The 24,877-nt window shown below is 34.7% G+C and overlaps 1 protein-coding gene across 1 annotated transcript; it reads right to left on the bottom strand.

The window, feature by feature from the left end:
* Nucleotides 1-1,603: 1,603 nt before the first annotated feature.
* pdxkb (pyridoxal (pyridoxine, vitamin B6) kinase b) lies at nucleotides 1,604-23,796 on the bottom strand. The gene is made up of 11 exons (XM_051114474.1): nucleotides 23,311-23,796; nucleotides 21,019-21,073; nucleotides 14,690-14,794; nucleotides 10,364-10,447; nucleotides 10,125-10,159; nucleotides 9,900-9,985; nucleotides 9,610-9,655; nucleotides 7,643-7,754; nucleotides 7,308-7,444; nucleotides 7,142-7,208; nucleotides 1,604-7,043 (listed from the first exon to the last, which is right to left on the bottom strand). The coding sequence occupies exons 1-11, from the start codon at nucleotides 23,389-23,391 to the stop codon at nucleotides 6,931-6,933; spliced, it is 921 nt and encodes a 306-aa protein (XP_050970431.1). The 5' UTR covers nucleotides 23,392-23,796; the 3' UTR covers nucleotides 1,604-6,930.
* Between the last annotated feature and the right edge of the window lie 1,081 nt (nucleotides 23,797-24,877).

Below are 24,877 nucleotides of genomic sequence, written 5' to 3'. Positions count from 1 at the left end.
ATCATTTCATGCCAAATTTACACTGACACAGAAGTGCTTTTGAAGTGGGATTTAGGTATCTTTACATAGACTGATTAATGCTGCTTAAATGTGGCATAAATACGTTTACACAGCCATTACAACTGTATACGGTGATAATAGGGGCTGAGGTGGCTCAGAGCAGGCATAATTTATTCTGGCTTTTATGCTGCATTATGTCTTTACACCAAGCTTTGAGCTGGGACAGAGCAGCTTTAACATGACTGTGTAAACACCTTTAGACAGAACTAAAGCAGCATCAGAGCTGCGGTATATGAGTATGACTTTTAAAGCTGTATTGTAATTGAATTTGAGCAGGCACAGAGCCTCCTCAGAGCAGCCTTAACTTGAAGCATTAGAAATGATGGAAAGCATTTGTTTTTCCTACATTCTCTCCCCACCCAATCACACACACATACAACATTTAATATAATACCTTGTTTTTCTTTATTGCATTATAACATACATACATTATAAATGTGGATTTGTACACTACAATCTTTATTGTTACATATTATAAAATATTCAGAATATGAAAACAAAGCACTAAAAACTTTACCAAACATTTAGTTTTTATTGTCTTTTCTGACCCCATTCAGAACAGAAAACCAAAGAGAGAACAAAAAACAAACCGAAAGGATTTCTGATACCAACCATGTCAACAGAGAGGGAATCAAAATGATTAGTGAAGCACTGACATGTCACTATTAGAACTGTTAAGAGAGACAGACATATTTACAGAGAAGTAGAATGATGCCTCCAAATGTTGCCCTGGCAACATGTTATACTGCCCATTATGATGTCATTGAAATTCATATTTGGCGTTCTGTGAGAAGGACACATTTTCAAGTGTATTCTCATGTACTCTTGCCGAAGAATCTTCTATTAAACAGTACTGTTGTGGACAAGAGTACATTACAGCAAGCACAGTGGTTTTAAACACTCATTTTACAGATGAAATAATGATTCACACTGAGAGACCAAGACACAATGACTCATTCCTGTCAAATTCCATCGCTTTCTAAAGATGTTTCATCCATCATCGCAAACATCCTCGGAAACTATTCTGTCTCGCACCTCAGTCTATGTGAAAATTAAATTGAGCAAAAATTAAATAATAAAACCTACACTCACTTCAAGAGTCAGAGCTATGGAACTCGCAACTAACGTGATTTTCTTGAGCACTAGTAGGCCTGAAATGCTTTTTGTACATGTTGTAAGGCATTCAATGCCTTGTAATGGAAGGCAGCTAATTATACAAAACGTTGTGAACTACAGATGACGACATATACATGATGACAAATAGGTCCAAGCGATTTAACCGGATCATATGGACTCAGGACATCAGATTAAAAAAAGAATGGCATTCAGGGACCTAGTATAGCTACTAAAGATCACTTTATTTATGGCCTAAATAATGGTAGTGGAATAGTTTTTCTCAGACGACAGAAGCTCCATCCACTAGAAGGAGTTCAGCGTCATTTGGTCATTTTTGATCGACAGTCTTACAATAGACGGCACATAATTTCCACAGACCGATATACAATTTACAAACATTATGAATACAGAACAAACAAAAATGTAGTTCATCTCAAAAGTTCTTAATCACACACTTTCCTCAGGGAACACACTAGACATCACTGCCATAACAAATATTTGGCTGCCCACTATTTTTTTTCTTTTTAGTCATTATGAGGTTCTGACTAGGTTTCTTATATCAGGACACACCTGTTGTTCAATAAACAGTAAACACAAGTGTGCTTTCATTGTAAGCATGTTCCTGGTATATTTAAAGCAACAGTATGTAGTTTTGAGTATTTGTTGCTGCTGTAAATCAGTCCGCCCTTTTCACGGGAATTCTTACCCGCTCACCAAATTTAAATACTCACTCCCTTACAAAAATAAACCATGGTTTTATTATAGTAAAAGTGTAGAAACCATGTTTTTTTGGCACATTGATTACCATTTGTATAACCATAGTTTTACTACAAATACCATGGTTAAACTAGTGTAGCAAGACCGTGGTTAATTTGTGGTTACCATGGTTTAACTATAGTGACCATGTTTTTTTTTTTTTCTGTGGTAAAACCATCATTAATTTTCGTAAAAGCAGAACGGACTTTTGGGAGGGAGCGTGAAAAAAAAAAAAAAAAATAGAAGAGTTTTGTGTATGTGAATTTTATGCAACTTTAGAGCCCCCTACAGTCAAGTGAGTGTTATTCACTGTTGTAAATATATCACTGTACACGTGCATTTTTTGCTGCCTTGAAGCAATCCGTCCTCTTCGCGGGAATTTTTACCCGATCACCAAATTTAAATACTCCCAGAACTGACGTTCGGGAGGGAGCGTAGAAAAGAAATTGAAAAGTTTTGTGTATTTTATGCAACTTTAGAGCCCCCTACAGTTAATTAGGTGTAATTTATTGTCTTACATCACTGTAAACGTGCATTTGTTGCTGCTGTAAAGCAATCCACCCTTTTCGCGGGAATTCGTACCCGCTCACCAAATTTAAATACTTCCAAATCGAACGTTTGAGAGGGAGAATAGAAAATAGAATAGTTTTGTGTATTTTATGCAACTTTAGAGCCCCCTACAGATAAATGAGTGGAATTCACTCTCCTATTTCACTGTAAACATACATTTGTTGCTGCTTTAAAAGAATCCGTCCTCTTTGCAGGAATTTGTACCAGTGTTGCCAAGTCCGCGGTTTTCCCGCGGAATTGGGCTACTTTCATACTGTTGCTGTGAGTTGTTTTTCATGTCCGCGGGTTGAAGGAACCACAATAACGTAATATTTAGCCCTAATTTTACCAGAGGAACCCCACCACAAAACGTGTGTTTTACCTCCTGGAACATGATTTTTACCGGGGACCCCTCTCGAAAAGCGACTGGGCAGGTTTTGATGTGAAAACCCTGACAGGGTTGCCAGGTTTTCTCAACAAAACTTGCCCAATTGCTACTCAAAATGCGTTTCAAGAGGGGTCCCCCTGACTTACCAAATTTAAATACACTTAGAACCGGACATTTGGGAGGGAGCGTGGAAAAGAAACAGAGGAGTTTTGTGTATTTTATCTAACTTTAGAGCCCTCTACAGTTAAATGAGTGAAATTCACTGACATATATCACAGCAAATGTGCATTTGTTGCTGTCTTAAAGCAATCCGCCCTTTTTGCGGGAAGTCGTACCCGCGCACTAAATTTAAATACTCCCAGAACGGACGTTTGGGAGGGAGCCTAAAAAAGAAAAGGACCAGTTTTGTGTATTTTATGCAACTTTAGGCCCCTCTACAGTTAAATGAGTGGAATTCACTGTCCTATTTTTACTGTAAACATGCATTTGTTGCTGCTGTAAAGCAATCCGCCACCAAATTTACATAGTCCCAGAACGGACGTTTGAGAGGGAGCTTGGGAAAAAAAACATTTGCCATTCGCCTTATTAAAAGCCAGTTTACCACCAGAATGACTTTGAAACTGATATTTTCAAGTAAAACAGTACATAATGTTGCTTTAAATATAGTTAGAATGCACATTTTGCTGCAGGTTAACTGGTCACCAAGGCATCTTCATGCAGCAGTGGCCATTTTGCCCTAAACTAAGCCTGTTTTGTTGCACTTGGGCAAGTGCTATTAGCAAATGGTACCAGTACTGTTCATTCGGAGACAGTGATGTCATCACTTATGTCATGATCATCTGTATAGCACTGTATTTATTCACAAAGACTAGACTTGGCTTTTCTTATTTTTCCTCCCTCCCCCGTTAACCCGCTCACACCCTCATATTCCTTCAGAGAACACAAATACTCGCACACTCACGGCAGAACCATCCGTTAGTCATTCACACATACACGTACACAACGTACAAGTACACATAAGAAGTTAGATAACAGCTCAGTAACTAATGAAAAGCTGAAGCACATGCCCCTCAGAGCAATGCTGACCCCCTGATTAGTCCTGCACATGGCCGTCTTTTTTGATGCGAAGGAAAATAAGATGGAAATGTAGAAGCTGAAGTGAATGAAGAGGGATGAATCTTATGAAAGAACATGGCTCGGTCATATCTCACCCCAAAATGTAAAGAAATTTGAATTTTCTTTAATAAAAAATAACTTTCAGAACTCAGAGCTATGAAAGTCTCAACTAATGTACAGAATTACTGGATTTCCCCAACACTTGTAGGGCTGAAATGCTGTCTAAATTCAGTTTTTTGGTTTTAAATTCTAAAACTATTTAATGAAAATTAAGTACATCTTTAAATTATTATCAATAATCATTATATTTAATAAAATACTTGTATATCATGCTTTTGTTGAACCAGTTAATGCTGATTAAAATATTGTATTAAATAAAATTAGCAATATTCGCACTAAAAATGTTACAAATCCAAAAAATGATAATAGTCCTAAAATAGGCTTTGTTTCTGTCTTTCTTGTTCCCTCTTTTTTCTTTTGATTTTGGAGTAAATGTGACATGGGTATGTTTTCGTGAGATTCACTTTTAAGTGTTTTTAAGTGTTTAAAAGACAAATGCAACTCAGGAACGATCAGATGATGAAAAGATGAATAAAAGAAATGTGATTAGTTTTGGAAGAGCATTAGTTAGGTGTAAAACAAGTCAAAAACAAAAATAATACTTGAGAAATGCACATATAACTGCAGTGCCATGGAAAATGGATCAAACAGAGATATAAACAGACATAAAGGAAGATGTTGCCTGAATCGATCTCCTTATGAACTGAATAAAGGAGAACAAGTCTGATGAAACATAGAACTCATCTGCCTTTTATTATCGTTCACAGCATCGTAACCAGGAGGCACCACGTTCTCTGACACAGCGAGAGAGAAGCAGGCGCAGGTCACCCGACTAGCACACATACACAACTACTGTTGATCAAGGCATTTTAAGAAGTTCCCCCAGAACTTAAGACTTCATTTGAGTCTTTTCTGTTTAAGATATGAAAATACTATTAAATAAAAAGTTAAAACTACTTTTAAAGTCTTTTCTGCTTGTACAAACAAGTAGATTATCAATGCAAATACAATCAGTTCAAAGCAAATGAGATGATAATGTTAGTTACATTGACAAACAAACATGAAGTGAAATGCTCGAAAAAGTCCGCATTTGTAAATGCTCAATGTAAAACTGAAATCAATGGAACGAGAGTTAAATCATACACGTGAGCAAGGCCAAAAATTATTACAGTATATCTCACCAAAAACATCAACAAGTCACAAAATACAGCAGCGCATCTCTTCAGTAAAATCTTCCTTCGTGGAAGAAAATAGTCCAAAAAAGAAACAATAAAATACACATTTTAGACAAGTCGGACTCTCACACAAATCAGTGCTTTGGGTCTGTAATACACATTTAACAACTTCGTTTTTGAGGTTGGCTACAATGTATCTTTTCCAGATGCAGGTATCTTATTAAGAACCGCAGTGAGCAAAGCTTTCTGGGTAAATCTCACAAAGGAAAGTCAAAGCTACACTAAGCTCCCAAATCAAAAGATAAAAACAATTATATTTTGCATAAAGAAAATCTATGTTTAGGTCCAACATTGTTTGCATTGTTTGACAAATCACATTTCATCAAAAAAAAAAAAAAAAAAAAAAAAACTACACAACCAGTCAAAAGTTTTTGAACAGTAAGATTTTATGATGTTTTTTTTTTTTTAAATAAAAGTAAAAATTGTAAAACATTTTTACTATTTAAAATAACTGTTTTCTATTTTAATATATTTTAAAATGTAAAAGCTGAGTTTTCAGCATCATTACTCCAGTCACATGATCCTTCAGAAATCATTCTAATATTCTGATTTGCTGCTCCAAAAAAACATTTATTATTATTATTATTATTATGTTGAAAACAGCAGAGTAGAATTTTTTCAGGTTTCTTTGAATAGAAAGTTCAGAAGAACAGCATTTATCTGAAATAGAAATCTTTTGTAACATTTTAAATGACTTTATCATCACTTTAATCAATTTAAAGCATCCTTCCTAAATAAAAGTATTAATTTCTATAATTATAATGATGCTGAAATTTAGCTTTGATCACAGGAAATAAATTACATTTTAAAATATATTCAAATAGAAAACAGTTATTATAAATAGTAAAAAAAAAAAATCAAAACTTTTCTGTACTTTGGATCAAATAAATGCAGGCTTGGTGAGCAGAAGAGACTTCTTTTAAAAAAAACATTACAAATCTTACTGTTCAAAAACTTTTGATTGGTATATATATAATTAAAATCATGTATAATTTTATAGAATTATATTTAATTAAAAAGAAGACATTTTCACATTACAGTGAGCAACAAAGAACTGGGGAAAAAAAAATAGCATAATGCAAAAAAATCTTAATCTTTCTTTTATGCAATAAATTTCTTATTTTGATCTTTTGATTTTGGACTGACATTTCCTGACAGTTTTTGTGAGACTCAGCCATGTAGGTTTTGCTTTCTATGTTTGCTGACTCAAAATCATAAGACTGTAGAAACTTTTGGTCCTCACTAGATCAATGGCAGTTTAGGTAACTGACCTGGTCTGGAAATGTCAGTGACTGGGCTTTATGTGCAGGACGAACCGGAGTTCTTGAGGAGCTTCGAGAGAAAGAGAGAGAGAGAGACAGAGATGGTGAAGATGCACAAGAAAGTGTGAATGAGAGAGGCTGATCATCTCTCCCATGCTCTTCTTCCCTTCTCTTTTCTCTGCGTGGTTACACTCTCTCGGAGCGCGGCGGCTCTTTCGCTCTCGCTTGTTTGGCTGTACCCTGCTGAATCTCTTGAAATGGAACTGTTGTGCTCTGGCTGAGATTCTAAGGCAATGTCACATTACATATCAAAATGTACAACATCTATACATTGTGCAGTTGTGAGCGGAAGGTGAGATGTGTGGATGAGATGTGGCGTGTGGCGGCTCTATAGAACTGTGGCCTCCATGACTATGGCTGGATCCTCTATGTCAGCTTTACTCTGGACCATCCGCAACTCCAGCTGGGCCGGGCTGGGTCTTCTACCAGGACCTGCCATCTCTGAAAATACAAGAGACAAAGAGAAAAGCATTATTGTCACTCATTCATTTATACCATGCAAATACATTTAAAGCAAACATCTATGGCAGTTGTTTTACCATGGGCATAAGATATAGTCCTTTGAATGACATGGTGCATAACGGAGAAGGTCTTCTCACATGCCGTCTGCAAGGAACAGTGAGAAAAAGACTCGATCAGCATTTTCTTACTACGCTGCATGATCACTGTGATGCATTTATGACACGCTGATTTAATATGCTGTACCTTCAGGTCTGTTGGGTAATGATGAGTCCAGGCCAACAGCATAGCAGCAAATAGATCACCGGTTCCCACAAACACCGCATCCACTTTCGGCACCTCTATTCGGATCCGCTGGGTCGTCCTTGTGCCGTCCGGCATCACTGCAGAAACATGGTTGTGTATAAAAAAAAAAAAAAAAATCTGAATTCATATAGATTCCAATAAACTGTCTTTATGGGGATTTTTGTCATTGGTCAAATTGCACACAGTGATATTATCTTCCACTATTCAGCAGTTTGACATGCTTTTAAATTCATGACTAAGCAATTTTGAGTTGTACAGGAAGCACACACACTTACAAATGCGCTGACTGCCAAAAGACACCAGGAACCTGTCTCCGAGACGAGGGGGCAGATCAGAGCTGGTGATTACCACAGTGTCGGGACCCATTTTATGCAGCAGGTCCATCACCTGAACACACACACACACACACACAGTCAGAGACTTTGACCGGGGGCCAGTAGCATGTGAATAGCAAGGTGCTTTGTTTCAGCTTTCAAAAGTTTCTAAAAATACAGACAACTGTCTGTAAAGGGTTCACAAAAAGGCCGTTTTCAACGGAATATTATTATTAGTAGTATTATTACATTATGAAATAAGATAATAAGGGAAAGATTTTAAATTACTATTATTATTATTATCATCAATTATAGCATATAATTAGATAATATGATAACAGCAACAACTTTTATTATTGTTAAAAGATAAAACAACAATAACTTTAAAACATTCTTATAATTGTCAATAAAAATAATTATATTACAACAACAATAATAATGCATTTTTAAACCTTTTAATTGTTCTTGTTGATAACAACTAATAATATTAATAATAAAAATAAACATTTTAAAATTATTCATATTATAATTTAATACTAATTTAATATCAGATAATAATAATAATAATAAAATTACTAAATAATATATTAATTACAACTATGATAATACTTTTTTATTACTGGAATACTAAAATCAACAGTAAAAAAGATAATTATTTACATTACAGTAATACAAAAATAATAATTATAACAATAAATATATTACTACATAAGATCATAAGTATACTACTGCTATTATTATTGCTGTAATTTAAAATTAATTATAATTTTGCAATAACAATTAAATCAATAATAAGAAGAATAAAATTTATTTATTGTTCTTGTTGATAACATTAAATAATAATAATAAACATTTTAAAATTATTCATATTATTACTAATTTAATATTAGAATATAATAATAATAATAATAATAATAATAATAATATTTTGGTAGATAAAATGAGAAGTATACTAGTAATTATTATTATTATTATTATTAACTATACCTTTTAGTATATCATTAGATATGACAACAACTTCAAATATTATTCTTATTATTGTTCTTATGTTTCTTATTATTATCAATAATAATAACAATAACAACAACAATTATAATCATGATTAATTACATAACAGTAATAATAAGAATATATTAAATAAGATAAAACAATTTCACATTATTATTGACAATAATGATAAAATTATTACAACAACAATAAATGTATTGTATTGTTTTATTGATAATAACATTATATTATTATAATAATTAACAATAGTTTAAAATTATTTGTATTATTACTCATTTATTATATAATATTAATAATGATAATATTACAGTAATACATAATATATAGTGCTGTCAAATGATTGAACTTATCCAAAGTAAAAGTTTTTGTTTACATAATACATGTGTGTACTGTGTGTATTTATTATGTATATATAACTACACACACATACAGTACATATTTTGAAATACATTTACATGTATTCACACACACACAGACACATATATATAATTTTTTTTTTCATATAATTTATATGATATATAAATATATTTCAGATACAAACATAACATTTTTCTCAATATATACATGCATATATATATATATATATGTGTGTGTGTGTGTGTGTGTGTGTTTGTGTGTGTTTATATATACATAATAAATATACACAGTACACACATGTATTATGTAAACAAAAAATTTTTTTAGATGCGATTAATCACAATGAATCACTTGACAGCACTAATACATTAATTATTACTAAGATAACAATAATAAAATCATTATTTTTAATAATAATAATAGTAATAATTACAACAACAACAACAATAAAATTTAGACATTTTTGCAGCTAGTGGATATAATTCTATTCAGACATTTATTTCTGCTTCCCATTTTTGAAGGCTATTATGAGGGCTGTTTCTCACAAATGTATTTATGCTCACCTCAACAGCTTCTTTCTCTGTGCTGATATTCTTCCCTGTCAACAACCTGCAGTAAAGAACATGCTGTTAAGATCTGAAGGCACATCAGTGTGATGTGAACAGCAGTGAGGCACTGAAGATTTATAGGTAAATCCACGGCTGACCACTAGAGGGTGCTACAATATCACTCTTCTGTCAGCAGTCCTACTAAAGCAGGTGAGGAGCTGGAGGTTTGACATTTGCAGTACAGAAACATGATCCAATCACTAAATAACACACACAAAGCTGTTGAATGGAGGTATTCTACTCACTCAGCCTCAAACTGGTTGGGTGTGATGATATCGGCCACAGGGACTACTTTGTTCTTGTACACGGGATGGAGATTCTGAGGAACATACTGGAAAAGACAGAGTACTATGAAAAATAAACGTCACATTTTTCCAAATTCTATTACCTGCATAATGAACAGAATGGGACAGAAGACAAAACACAGTATAACAGTACAAAAGACAGTATAAAAACACAAGTAAACTTACCATTGAACCATGGTCACCTAAGACAGGGTCACAAACTGAGAAAAACAGTAAAAAAAGTTATACTTTAATGTGCAAGGTTAATGTAAACTAGCATTCAAATGTTTGGGTTGTGAGTTTTTAATGTTTTTAAAGATCAATCAATCTTACTGACCCAAGACTTCTTAACAGTATAAACATGCTGGTAAACAGTTTTTAGCTTTTATGTTAAATTAGAATGAAAGAGACTGAAAAACTCTCACCGTATACAAGGTTAGGATTGGCCCTCTTCAGCTCTTGGACAATGTCAACCACCATCTCCAAAAACGATGTATCTCTAGTGTAACCTGCAGTAATGGAGAGAGCAGAGCTTTGATCAATACTTTGATTTTCTTAACAACTACTTACTCTTGATCTTTGACTCCATTTGTCCCAGATCAAAATGTTCCTGGAGTACAAAAACTGACCATTCAGCACAAGTACGAGGGGTCAATAACAGTAAATTTGCAAGTGAAATAGTGTGAAAATTAGGTTGTCTTTGCAATAAAATACACTACAATATACACTTTAGAATCAGAACACCTTCTTATGTGTATTATACAGATAGAACTCAATAATCACATTAAAGCATGCACTGTATCAAAGGAAGTGACATAAATATCCAAATTTATTTGGGCTGGGACCGCTCTGAAACTTCCAGGGCCACTCTTCAGCTATTGTTCATGTGGCGGCTCGGTCTCTACAGTCAGGTGAATAAATCCTATGTGTGACTCATCTGACCTTCAGTGCTTTTCATGATGCCATAATGTGTCACACACTAAATCGCACTGTGACAATACAAGCCACTAGTAAGAGAGGCATGCACAAGGGTTCAACAGCAGTTCAAAAATTAGTGCACTAGAAATAGAGCCTAGGACAGATGGTCAGTATACAGGTAGGACAGAATGAGTGCTTTGAAAACAAAAGATACAAGACATACAAAATACAAGAAAAACACTTTTCATGAGATTTTAAAAAAGGTTAGGTTTTGATGTTAGAAGTAAATACACCCATGCTCAAAAGTTTAGGTAATGTTTTTGAAAGAAGTCTCTTCTGTTCACCAAGGCTGCATTTATTTAAACAAAAAATATAGTAATATTGTGAAATATTTTTACCCATTTAAAATAACTGCTTTCTATTTGAATATATTTTAAAATGTAATTTATTCACGTGATCAAAGCCACATTTTCAGCATCCAGTCTTCAGAGTCACATGATCCTTCAGAAATCATTTTAATATTCTAAATTCTATTATTATCAATATTTAAAATTTTGTCAGGATTCTTTGATGAATAGGAAGATTTAAAGACCAGCATTTATCTGAAATAGAAAGCTTTTGTAACCTTATACACTATACCATTCAAAAGCTTGAAGTCAGTATAATTTTTGAGGGGAAAGAAATTATAGAAATTAATACTTTTATTGAGCAAGGATGCAATAAATTGATCAAAAGTGATGATAAAGACATTTATAATGTTACAAAAGATTTGTATTTCAGATAAATTATGTTCTTCTGAACTTTCTATTCATTAAAGAAACCTGAAAAATCCAGTGGTTTTCAACAAAATAATGATAAATGAGCAGCAAATATTAGAATATCAGAATATTAGAAGGATTTCTGAAGGATCATGTGACTGGAGTTATGACGCTAAAAAAAAAAACTGTTATTTTAAATAGTTAAAACATTTCAAGATTGTACTGTTTTTGCTGTACTTTGGATCAAATAAATGCAGGCTTGGTGAGCAGAAGAGACTTCTTTAAAAAACTAAAAAATTTACCATTTAAAAACTTCTGACTAATAGTGACCAAAAAATACAGGAAAAAACAGTGATATTGTGAAATGTTATTCCATTTTTAATATATTTTAGAATGTAATTTATTTCTGTGATGCAAAACTGAATTTTCGGCATCATTACTTCAGTCTTCAGTGTCACATGATCCTTCAGAAATCATTCTAATATGCTGATATGCTGCTCAAAAAATGAATAGTACAATTCCTTAGTATTATCAGTGTTGAAAACAGTTAATATTTTTGTGGAAACTTAGATATATTGTTTTCAAGATTCCTTGAAGAATATAAAGTTCTAAAGAACAGCATTTATTTAGACTATACATCTTTTGCAACATTATAAATTGTTACGTTTGATCAATTTAATGCATCCTTGCTCAATAAAAGCATTAATTTCTACAGCTAAACAACTACAGCTATTTAAAAATAAAGCTACATTATCATTTAAGCAAAATAAAATAATCCCCACACGTGAATTTAACAGACTCATATTTCCGTTTAGATGGAGCTAAGTGTATTTTTACGGTTTAAATGTGTGTAAAAAAGTACGTTTAGAGACGCAGTGTAAACTAAGGCTTTGCTGGACTAAATATTTCACATGGCTTTCTATTCCTATGTTCTCCTTTCCCCTTTTCCTCTTTACCAATTCTGTGCTTTCCTCTCTTCCTTCTCCTCTCAAGGTGATGGTAAAGGAGAGCCCATGCACCAGAGACTCCTCGCTCGCTAACACACTCAATAGAGCACAGCATCCCAGTCTGCGGTGCTCGTGCGAGACCGGCAACTATGACCATGTGTCCTCTATGGTCCCCCGGTGCTGATTAGCAGCATTGTTAGAGAGGGACAGAGAGATGTGTTCACTTCCTCTCAGACTCTAGACAACAACACATAAACCTACTGAACTCACAACAAACAAACCAACTAGATTATTAGATTATCAGGACAAACAGGAGCGTTTGCCAATGCAGTACTCAATGCCACAATGTTGAATTTGGCTCCTATGGGAGTTTCTTCAACGACTGGCACTTTTTATATACCAGGTTGATTTTTAATAAATCTAATCTGAACGTGTTAAAACTGTAAACGTTTTGCCATGTGTTTATTTTAGTTTATATCTTTATTTATAGACTTTAGTGTTTTTCCTTCTCAGCTATGAAAATCATAAAATATATTAAGTTTCCAAAAACATATTAAGCAGTGCAACTGCTTTCAACAGTTCATCTGATCATGTGATACCAGCCTGGTCTCACAGCAATTTGTACACATTTCAAACAATCCCAAATGCAGTTGTAAACGATTACAGCCGAGAAAGAAGCGTCTCTTATCTAGCAAAACGATCGGTTATTTTCATTTAAAAAATACAATTTAAATACTTTTTAATCTCAAACGCTCATCTTGCCTTGCTCTCTCTGAACTCTGTGTATTGTGGTTCAAGACAGTTAGGGTATGTCGAAAAACTCAGATTGTATTTTCTCCCTCAACTTCAAAAATCATTTCAAAATCATCCTACATCACTGCAGAAGTACTGACCCAGTCTTTGCAAAGTGAACATGCAAAGAAGATCAAACACCCTTAACAAAAAAGGTAAAACAGTGATAAAGAACGATTTTAAAGTTGAGGGAGAAACTCCGGTCAGAGTTTTTCGACATACCTTAACTGTCTTGAGCTAGAATACACAGAGTTCAGGGAGAGTAAGACGAGCGTTTGACATTAAAAAGTATATAAATTGTATTTTTTTTATAAAAATAACCAATCATTTCGCTTGATAGGACCCTTTTTCCTCGGCTGGGATCGTTTACAACCGCATTTGGGATCGTTTGAAGCCGCATTTAAACGGCATTTTGGAAGTTCAAACTTGGGGCACCATATCAGTCCATTATATGGAGAAAAATCCTGAAATGTTTTCCTCAAAAGACAATTTCTTTACAACTGAAGAAAGAAAGACATGAACATCTTGGATGACAAGGGGGTGAGTACATTATCTGTAAACTGTTGTTCTGGAAGTGGACTTGTCCTTTAAAATAAAACAGTTGTTTAAAATTGTAACAATATTTCATAATATTACAGTTTAACAGTATTTTATAAAATAAATGTGAGTATAAGAGACTTCTTTCAAAAACCCGAAATTTTTGAATGGCAGTGTATATAAATATTTTACAAAAATTTTTGTATAGATGTGGTGTCATCCAAAATCAACAATTTTGCTACTAATAAAGATATATTAAAATTCAGTGCACCTAGATACAATGCTTGAAATTAAATATGACACGTGATGCTAAATATGTGAAATACTGTACAAAAAAATTGTATGAAAACATAAAAAAATTTGGTACAAATATTCTAAATGTTTGTATGAAAAATACAAATGCACCCAAAAATACATTTTCTGTCATTAATTACTTACCCTCATGCCGCTTCAAGCACGTAAGACCTTCATTCATCTTCAGAACACAAATTAAGATTTTTTTTATGAAATCTTAGAGCTCAGAAAGATCTTGGATTTCATCAAAAATATCTTATAGGTTTGGAATGACAAGAGGGTGAGTAATTAATGACAGAAATTTCATTTTTGGATGAACTGTCCCTTTTAATGCTAACTGTTTAAACACACTTTCCCACCACTCTCACTATTTTGTTTATTAAAAGTCCACATCATTCCATTTTTTTTATTCCTCAGTTCAATAAATTACTAAGCAAGCAAATAATGTCTACAGTAATGTGTTAAATAGAGTTGCACTGGGATGAATGGTAGTCAAAGAACTGACCTGTAAGTACATAGTCGTAGTGGTTGACGTTGTTGAGTTTGATCCCTTCATACAAGACATGAAGCTCATCTGCTGTCAAGACCTGTCCCTTCCAGTGAGAGTACCCTGGAAAAAAGACAGATCACAGATCAAATACATAGAATTCAGATTAAAAATCCACTGGTGATGTAGAGCATCTGCTGATGTTTAAGATGCAGATCTTGTTTGTCACTTGACACTTCCAGCGATTGATCATCTGTATGCCCTTGCATATCTATGGGATATGGACAAAAGCGCCAGAGTTTCGTCAGAGACATCATTGCTGTTTCGGCGGGAGCTGTGATGTCACAATTCAGGTGAGTCACCGAGCCGGTCACATGGTATGTTTCTTGTTGCTAAGAAACAGGACAGAGGAAAGCCTGAGGGGCTGGATGAAAAAGACGCATCACTGTAGCCTTGATGTGTGTGTGTGTTGGTTTTGGGGAGAAGATGACTGCAAAGGGGAATCTGTGATAAGACGGGTGTCTGTCGTCATCATTTTCTGCTGCCGCAACTCTGCGACGCCTCTCAGCTAGAACCGCAAACCTCTAATCCCAGTCACTTCACCCACACGTATCATGCAGATACTCTATTTCACACCAAATCACGATCAGGGAAAGCATTCAGAAGCTGCTGCATGAGGTACATGCTGTTTCTACCCATAAGGCTTTGCGGCACCCATTGACGGTCTGAACAGAGATGAAGCTCTGGACGTCACAATCTGTAAAATATTCCCAAGGTCAAACTATGAAGTCCCAGAGAAAAGGTCCAGACTGGAGATCTTTTTGACGTCACTTCAACAGGCAGAAAGTGCTTTTAGGTGCTGATTGCTAACAAGTGTTTACAGAATAATGACTATTATCATTACCATCATTAACACATTGGGTGTTGAGTAGGAAATTAATTCTAGACATAGCTGGAAGAGAACAGAGTTTCAGTGTGATGTTTCAGAAACAGAGTCAAATTTACATTAACTGGACCTGGCCAATGAACAGGTAAGTGGATGCTGCCACTAGAGGTTGACCGATATTGAATTTTAGAGATACCGATAACTAGGTTGGACCACACTGCCCGATATCGATTAATCGACCGATAGTTTTTAAAATGGATACGGAACAGAAAATAAATATTGCTCTACTATTTCAAAAAAAAGAAGAAAAAAGTAGCCTACTAAACCATACTTTGTAAATGAATCAAAATATTAATATTAATTACATATTGATCATTACAGTTAGTTCACAAAACAAAAATGTTAACAAAAGCAACTCAATTTTTTAAAATATATCAGTAAATGCTGAAATGAACACACTCTAACAAGGAACAATACTTCTATCTACAGCTTTTATCTTAATGTTACAAATGGACTCATATTGTAAAGTGCTACCATTACATCAACAATCAAGCTGAAGAAGGCCATCTTTAAATATCTACACAAAGTACTGAAATTGCATACATATGGATATTGTGTACTTTCACAATTTAACTGCTTCTATTCTAGAACATTTGTGGTTATCTAATCAAAATATAAAAATATGTTAGTCACACAATGGGCAAAAGTGCAGCGTCGCGTCTAGAAGAACTCGCAGCTCTCCGGTATCACACACACTGGACACATCACGTTCAATTCAAGTGGCGGTCTACAAGACTTTATTTGATCACCAAACGGGCAAAAGTATACTGCTGTACTTTCTCCACTAACGCAGCATCTAGTCAACAAATTCATCACTTAGTAATGACATGAAAACACGCACTACAGTATACTGTACACACCGTTTCTTCGTCAATGTTTTAAATCCGCCTTTGAAGTGTCCCGCTCTGTGCAGCGCGCAGTGTCACGTGTCTAAACAAACAGCATGTGCTGTCAGTGATTTCCTTCACTAGAGGCCACTCTCCTGCTGTATAACAAAGACTATAGGGACTTTGCTGTATAACAATGACCTTCTCAGCCGCTCCAGCAATGGACCCAACCCGGAAAAAACTATCGGCATGGATTTTTGCCGATAACCGATATTTCCGGCAATCAACTATTGGTGCCGATCAATCGGCAAAACCGATGCATCGGTCGGCCTCTAGCTGCCACCTCCATAAACTAACAAGTAAATTAAATTGAAAATGACAATCAATCTATAGGTTAAGCGCGCAAACTGCTGGAAGATTCTGCAGTCAATAATGATTTAATCAATCAATAATGATACATCATTAATTACACCATTCAAATGTTTGGGGTCAGTAGGTTTTGGGGTTTTTTTAAGAAAGGGATGCTTTTTCAACATAGGATACACTAAATTGATCAAGACTTTTACACTTGCAAAAAATAAATGAATCAAAATAAATCTCTTGACCTAGTAAAAAAATTATACATTTGAAATACACTTATTTCATACTAAGTAATTTATTGACATATTTACTGACATATCGCTCAAGACTCAAGACATTTCTTAATATTAAGCCTAAAATGTATTTTAATGTCACTACTGATGAGAATTGTATGATTTTTGAATAATGTCTGTCTTTAAATGCAAGATATTTAATTCTTGTAATAGCTCCACTTAAGCACAGTCAAATATACTTCACTACATCTTTAGCTGGACTTCTTCTATACTACTTTTTCACTGGGTCATTTCAAATCCAGGTATTTTTTTTTTCTTTAATAAATAAATGTTTAATAAATCAGCATATTAGAATGATTTCTGAAGGATGATGTGACACTGAAGACTGGAGTAATGATACTAAAAGTTCAGCTTTTCCATCACAGGAATACATTTAATTTTAAAATACAGTCAAATAGAAAATAGTTATTTTGAATTGTAATATTTCACAATTTTATTGTATTTTTATTGAATTAATGCAGGCTTGGTGTTCAACACAGTAAAGTTCTTACAGACTGCAAACTTTTGAATGGTATTTTATAGCAATAACCAATAAATGGCTGATGTAATAAATCTATAATTCTTGTTCATTTAAAGAAAGAAAGAAAGAAAGAAAGACAAAGAAAGAAAGAAATTAAACCACTAAAAAAGTACAAAAGTTTGTATGTGTGATAAGTGATTTTCTGATCACAATATTATAATGAGCATCAAAAGATGAACAAATATTCCATTCAAAATGTATTCTCAAGAAAAAAAAATATGTTTGAATGAGAAATAATAAGAGCAGGGAATTATCCAATATCGGCAAAAATTATCAAACTGCCAACATCAAATAACCAATATTATGTCGATATATTGCATTTACACCAAAAGTATCAATTTTTTAAATTTACCAACCTATAATAATATTTCTGTGGCTGACCTAAGATGACTAAAATGCTGAATTAGAATCAGATCATTTTTCTCTGCAGCATAAAGTAACATCATGGACATTGAGAGGAGCCTGAATCATCTGGATAGGAGGAGAATGCAAGACTGTGTACCTTTCTAAACTCCTGATGTATGCAGTATCCAAAAGTTATCAAAGACATGACAACAAACACATGTGCTTAAACCACAGTGCTGCTGGGACTGCTGGAGACTCATTCTATATTCAAATTCAGGCTTATAATGTGGCCACAGGCCTTAACCACAAACCTACATGACTACAACTTCCCAAATCCCAATGATAATCTCTCCACAGTGCAGCATTCAGACCGCTGATACTCAGTTAGCCACTGGTTTGGGAATACTAAGTAAGACAGCAGCACATGAGTCCATGTCCCTTCGACTATAGGCTTAAACGCTTAAGAAAAAACAACATTACAGCCCTGAGGAGAAGAAAGCATCCAAGCAGAGAGGGAGGCCAGTCACAGGGCAACAGCGCGTAGTAGGTTGTGCCACGTGTTGTTTAGACTACTGATCCGAGGCCAGTTAGGGTTATTCTACTTGCGTGCTTTGAAACGGGATGCGTTTAAAATAAGCTGATCCAGACACTGTGTTTGGGAAGTTAATAAACATATGACACTTGTGCATACATACCAGTTCTGGGTCAACAGAGAGAACTTTTGTAGTACTATATCAAACTTTCTCTCTCACACATACTTCCTTAAAGGGACAGTTCCGAAAAAAAAAAAAATGAAAAGAATGTCATCTTCATTTATAATGAATTGTAAATGAAAGGGAAAGGAGATTTCAAACTGCAAATCACCATTATAAAGCAAGTAGCCTATGAGGATCATGCAATATAATCTTCTGAAGTCAAGGTGCAATAACATTTTGTTGGCAAAAAAGGGTCTGTTGTCCATGCAGCAACATACGATGAACAAAAGTCACTTTCAAACCAAGCAGCTTTCTGTTTGGTCAGCACAGCAAATTCATGTGACCATCTTGAACCCACTGGAAAATCTGAATGTGAAAATCATTCACCCTCATGCAAAATTCCTAATCATGTGGATTGCTATTGAAATTATTGGATTTACCCGTAAAAAATAAAATTCACAAAACTTAACACTATAGCTTTGTGCAACATATTATTTGAGAAAATTTAAGTCATTATTGATCATCCTGACCTTACACTGAGTATCCATGACCCCGGACCACAAAACCAGTCACAAGAATACATTGTAAGGGTCAAAATTATCAACTTTTCTTTTATGCCAAACATCATAACGATATTAAGTAAAGATCATATTCCATGAAGATATTTTGTAAATTTCCTACCATAAATATATCAAAACTACCATAAATATCTCATTTTTTTTGTTTAGTAATATGCATTGCTAAGAACTTCATTTGGACACCTTTAAAGATTTTTTATTAAAATATTTAGATTTTTTTTTTTTTTTTTTTTGCACCCTCACATTCCAGATTTTTAAATATTATATTAATATAATATTTAATATATTACTATTTAAATTTTGTATCTTGGCCAAATATTGTCCTATTTTCCTACTAAACCATACATCAATGGAAAGCTTATTTACTCAGTATATGTCTCAGTTTCACAATATTTACTCTTGTGGTCCAGGGTCACATTTGTGAGTTGCACTTAAAAACAGTGTTGCAAAATTATCCAATAAAATCCTAGAGAGTTTCCAAAAATCTTGGAATGTTTTTGGTAATTTACAAGGAAATTCAAGAACCTGATCAGTCTGATTTATGAACAAATCATTCAGACCAATTTTGTGAATTGAACAAGCTAATTTATTTAAAAGGTTCAACATAAAAGCTCAATTCTTGAACTGAAAGACACTGTTACGAACTTACTGCTTCAGAAGGCTTGGAACATAACACATAAGTCATGTAGACTTCATCATTCATCATCTAAAACCTTTTGTGTCATGTGAGCATGCGGGCAGAAAAGTTTCAATCAAACCATGATAGGAGATGTTTTAAAGGATCAGATTTGAAGTGCACTATCCAAAGAGGAGAAAACATATCACAATACTCCTACTTTCTTGAAGTACATGAATCGGTGCTTGGTCTGTTTGCACACCTCACAAACTACACTTTTTCTACTCACACACAGCTCAAAATGAACTGTCACAACATGTGAATGCAATATGCATTAAGCACTTCAATGAAGCATCTGTTTCTCTCCTCTTGACAGTAAGGCAGTTCAACATAGCTGAAGAAAGAGGTCAAGGGGCACTACACTGCATTTGCAAATGAAACACACTGCACAAGTGATATCCAACAACTGATCAAAACCTGTGATCTGATCTGAAATCAAAAACCATCTGAATAAAAATGACCTAATGCCTCAAACTCTTAGAAACTTAGAAATATTTTAGCCAATGTTCACAATTTGTTCATTTGGTAAGCATTAGTAATCAAAGTCATTGTATCAGAAATATTTTAAATCACATGTTCAGAAGCTGTTCAGTCAAGACAGCTGTTGTTTAGGGCTGCCTGTCAGGTTAAATGAAAATAATAACACCAAGAACACTTTATATTACGTTTCTGAAATCTGTATTCTTTTGTCAGTTCCTGTTTGTGCATATGTTGTATTGTCATTATGACATATAGCTTCTTAATTTTACAAAAAAATCTAATAAAAAAACAGAACTCCATGTGCTGTTTAACACATTTTCAAAAAAGATTCCATCTTGCCCTAATTATGACATCATACAGTAACGCATTCTATTCAGCAGTGTACTATGTGACATCATAGTAACAAATTTGTTATCTTCCAAATATCTTCCACAACAATTTTTAAATACTTGCATTTACATTTAATAACTTAGCAGACACTTTCATGCAAAGCGACGTACAAATGAGGACAACAGAAGCAGGCTATGCGACTTGTTAAGTGAAGTGAACCACGTGACCACTTTTATCAAAATGCTTTCAAATGACATTGTTTCACAGTGACAAGATGTTACCCAAAAATCAGCCTACCTGTGTGGTTGGAGAACTGAACAGAGTTGATCGAGTCCACCTCAAACCCCAAAACCTGACAAACACACACACAAAGATTCCAAACATGAAAAGAAGCTCATTCAGAGAGAAACACAGATACATAAAAGACTCAATATACAACATGCAATAATCACAAGGGTCTGTGATAGTCAGAATAAGAATATACACTATTCTTTCACAAACCAATACACTATTCTACACACAATCAGATGGTTAAACATCAAACTCAACTGTCAATCCCTTAATGAGCAACTGGTAACTTAAACACAATTTCTATCCTGTTAGGCTCCATTCGTGCCATAAATAATCAAGCTATATAAAGTTTAACTACCTGAGCATGACCGCTGCATATTTCTGAAAGTCTAGCACATGCTTTTAACTTCCTAAATTATAAGACTGACATACTGTTTTAAAGTTAAACAGCTCAAAAGGTGCTGCATAACAGAAAAGCTTTCATAAATTTGGCCTAATGGCATCTGTTTATGACACAGGAACATAAAAGGGAAATAAAGAGTAATCTCATTTACCATTTACAATGGCACTATTAGTAGCATTTGGGGTCTGTGGGACACAGAACTTAGTTATCATCAATATTTATATTGGTATTTTAATTCATTTTATAAATAAACTATAATTGATAGAGTGTTTTCACGACGCGTCATCAATCGGCCATATTGGTGGCACTGAAAGTAAACAATGTCACTGAACCGAAAAAAACTCGCATATTTTGCGGATCACTGCTGCTGAAAGTGGTCAGTTATTGTCATGTTTTGGGCTTTACTAATTGGTCGGACCCCGGAAAAACATTTGGAGTACTACAGACCGCCAAAAATTATAACAAATCAAGGAGAAGGAGCAAAAAAACTGTCTGAGGAACAAAAGGCATTTGTTGTTGGCCAAACTGAACCAGGATTTCCAGGGTAAGAGTCTTAACAACATTCATGTTTGTTCTTATCATTTCCAGTCAGGTAGGTGAAATATTAGTCTACTATCTTAATTAATACAGCTTGTACGTATCTTTACCACTTATTAACTTTAGTTTGTCAAAATCTTGCACCCTTTCCTGCATACAAAGTCCTTCTCTATATGATTTGGCAACTTCCACACATTTTTCCATGGTTTCGACAGCATAAATTAGCACGTATTTAGTAGTACATTAACCGTTCAATCCATGCCGTTGTTTACATTCGAGTATTTCCAATATGGCCGCGCATCCGGGTAACTGACCAAACCGTGACGTAAGTGCAAACCATCTATAAAGTGTCTTATGCATGCTTTTAAAATAATAGCGTCATAACTTAAACCAACTATGCCTGTGTTATTAGTCTGATCAAGCTCAAAAGCTGATGCATTATATAAATAAGCCAGAAAAGTTACATCTTTAATCCGCCTATAGTCACAGGAACTGAAAGAATTTTAAGGGAAAATAAAAGAGGTTAATTTAATTTACTATTAGTATCAGCACTATTTACGGGTCTTTGGGATTCTAAAGCCTTTTGGGAACATAAAGACATGAGGGTTAATCTAAACGAGCACCCTCTGTCACCGAAACACGCTGACTCAAAAGTTTAAAGATGAAACATTAAAATGCAGGATGCACAAGCGTGGGTTTAGACACGGTTGGAAGAGCCTTTGAAAAAAAAAAATGTCACGATCTTGCTGGAATTGAGTCTCCCGGCTGTGACGTCAGTCTTGGAAACGTAAGCCAGCGCGTATGCAGAAGAAGGGCTCGAGTCATAGGAAGACAGCCGCTTTCTGGTGGCATGACAGCTGGAGCCATTCAAAACCTAATGAGCCTGATTTAATAGTTTGGACGCGGCACGATCCCTCATGCCAAATGATCTTTCAGAAACCGAGATTCAATGATATCCCAATCATTTCTGGTGATGATTAACGGCAGTGTCACTCCAGCCGCCGTGTCTCTGCTCTCACCGCAACGGCTTCTGCCGGTGTTTTGACAGCACAAGCTTCCGAACCAGAGCTTTAAGTTTTTCTGTCAATCAATTAGCCAAGTTACTATTAATAGGAACATATTTTAAATTCAGCCTCGTATATCACTGCAACCAGCATCAAGAGGCCAAGTTCTGGGAATGAAATAGTCTCTGCACAAGGGAAGTTTACTACATAAATATCTCCAAATTGCACAAGAACAGCATGCAAGGGAATATTGACCATGTGACCTTTCCTTTCTCCATCAGCACGCTGTCATGCACCATAACATAACAATTATGACGAGTGCATTGTCGCAAGCCTCCGATGAACGACGCTCACCTGTAACGGGAAGGATGCCGATTTATTTCCCACGTATCCTCTCACGACATGACTCTGAATCGACAGCACTCGGCATTCCATGTCGCGCACAGTTAAAGTTGTTTTAGACGCTCCAGAATGTCACGCGATTGAGGGGCAGCGGAGAACCGGAGAGGTGCTTTCCTTTCCCTTTTAAATCCAAATTAGGATCCGTGATGGCAAGTTCTCTAGCCAGACAGAGAAATGAAGGACATTCACACTGGAGACGCTCATTGGCGGCGAGCGCAACTACTCAGGCATCCTGAGGGGGCACCTAAAATCCACTGACATCACGACGACGCTCGTAGAGCGGCGCTCGTGTCCGCTATTAGTAGAACTGTAGGCTATATTTATCATGCATCCACATAGATAAGAATGACTTTGATGCATCAACATCACATCCATCATATAAACCAAGGTGAACCCCTAGTAAATCCAGATTGCTTTGGTAGTGGGTGCTGGGTTTATGTTGAAGGTAAATAACAGTTACATGTATTTATTGCTTTTCACTTATTTTGAAGAAACAAGGCAGTTTCTGCACTCCTTAAGGAATGACATGTTATACAGCAGTATATTAACGCAATAAACATAAGTCTGTAGTGTTGCGGAAGTGGGGTCCTTCTACACAAAGACGCGCTCTGGAATCCTCCAATTGTTAACGCAGTCAGCGGTGACGTCAAGCCGTGAATGGGTGATGTTTGACGTCACTGCTGTCGGCAACCTGTAATGTCTATCCGCCTCTTTCTGAATTATAATTCTGTCTGTCCATGGAAAATTTATACTGTTGCTTTAAACTCTTTTCTTGATTAAATTGTTTTAAATAAACATTTGTCGTTTAGTTTCTTTTTTTGAACAAAAAGTAGTCTTCTTATTTAGTATGTGCCCTAAATTTCTAAATAAAATATAATTGTGCTTTTTTAGAAAGTAAAAGGCCTTTTTGTATAATTGTAAAAATAATTCCTCCTTCAGGTCGTGGTACATTTGTCTTTACTGATATTTACAGTTAAAGTCAAAAGTTTACATACACCTTGCAGAATCTGCAAAATGTTCATTATTTTACCAAAATAAGAGGGATTATACAAAATGCATGTTGTTTTATTATTTAGTACTGACCTGAAAAAGATATTTCACATAAAAGAAGTTTACATAGAGAGAAAATAATAGTTGAATTTATAAAAATGGCCCCGTTCAAAAGTTTACATACACTTGATTCTTAATACAGTGTTGTTACCTGAATGATCCACAGCTGTGTGTTTGGTTTAGTTAAACTGCCTGCTGTTCCTCAGAAAAATCCTTCAGGTCCCACAGATTCTTTGGTTTTTTAGCATTTTTGTGAATTTGAACCCTTTCCTCCAATGACTGTATGATTTTGAGATCCATCAAACACTCACTGAAGCTTCAGAAAGAAAAACAATGCATTAAGAGGCAGGGGTGTAAACCTTTGAACAGAATGATGTACTTTTTTATTTTGCCTAAATGTCTTTTTTTTCTTTTTTAATTTACTGCCCTTCAAAAGCTACAGAATATACATACATGTTTCCCAGAAGAC

This window comes from Labeo rohita, chromosome 1 (assembly GCF_022985175.1).
Source record: "Labeo rohita strain BAU-BD-2019 chromosome 1, IGBB_LRoh.1.0, whole genome shotgun sequence".
Lineage (NCBI taxonomy): Eukaryota > Metazoa > Chordata > Actinopteri > Cypriniformes > Cyprinidae > Labeo > Labeo rohita.
Note: the sequence above shows the minus strand (reverse complement) of the source record. Positions and strands in the feature narration are given on the sequence as shown.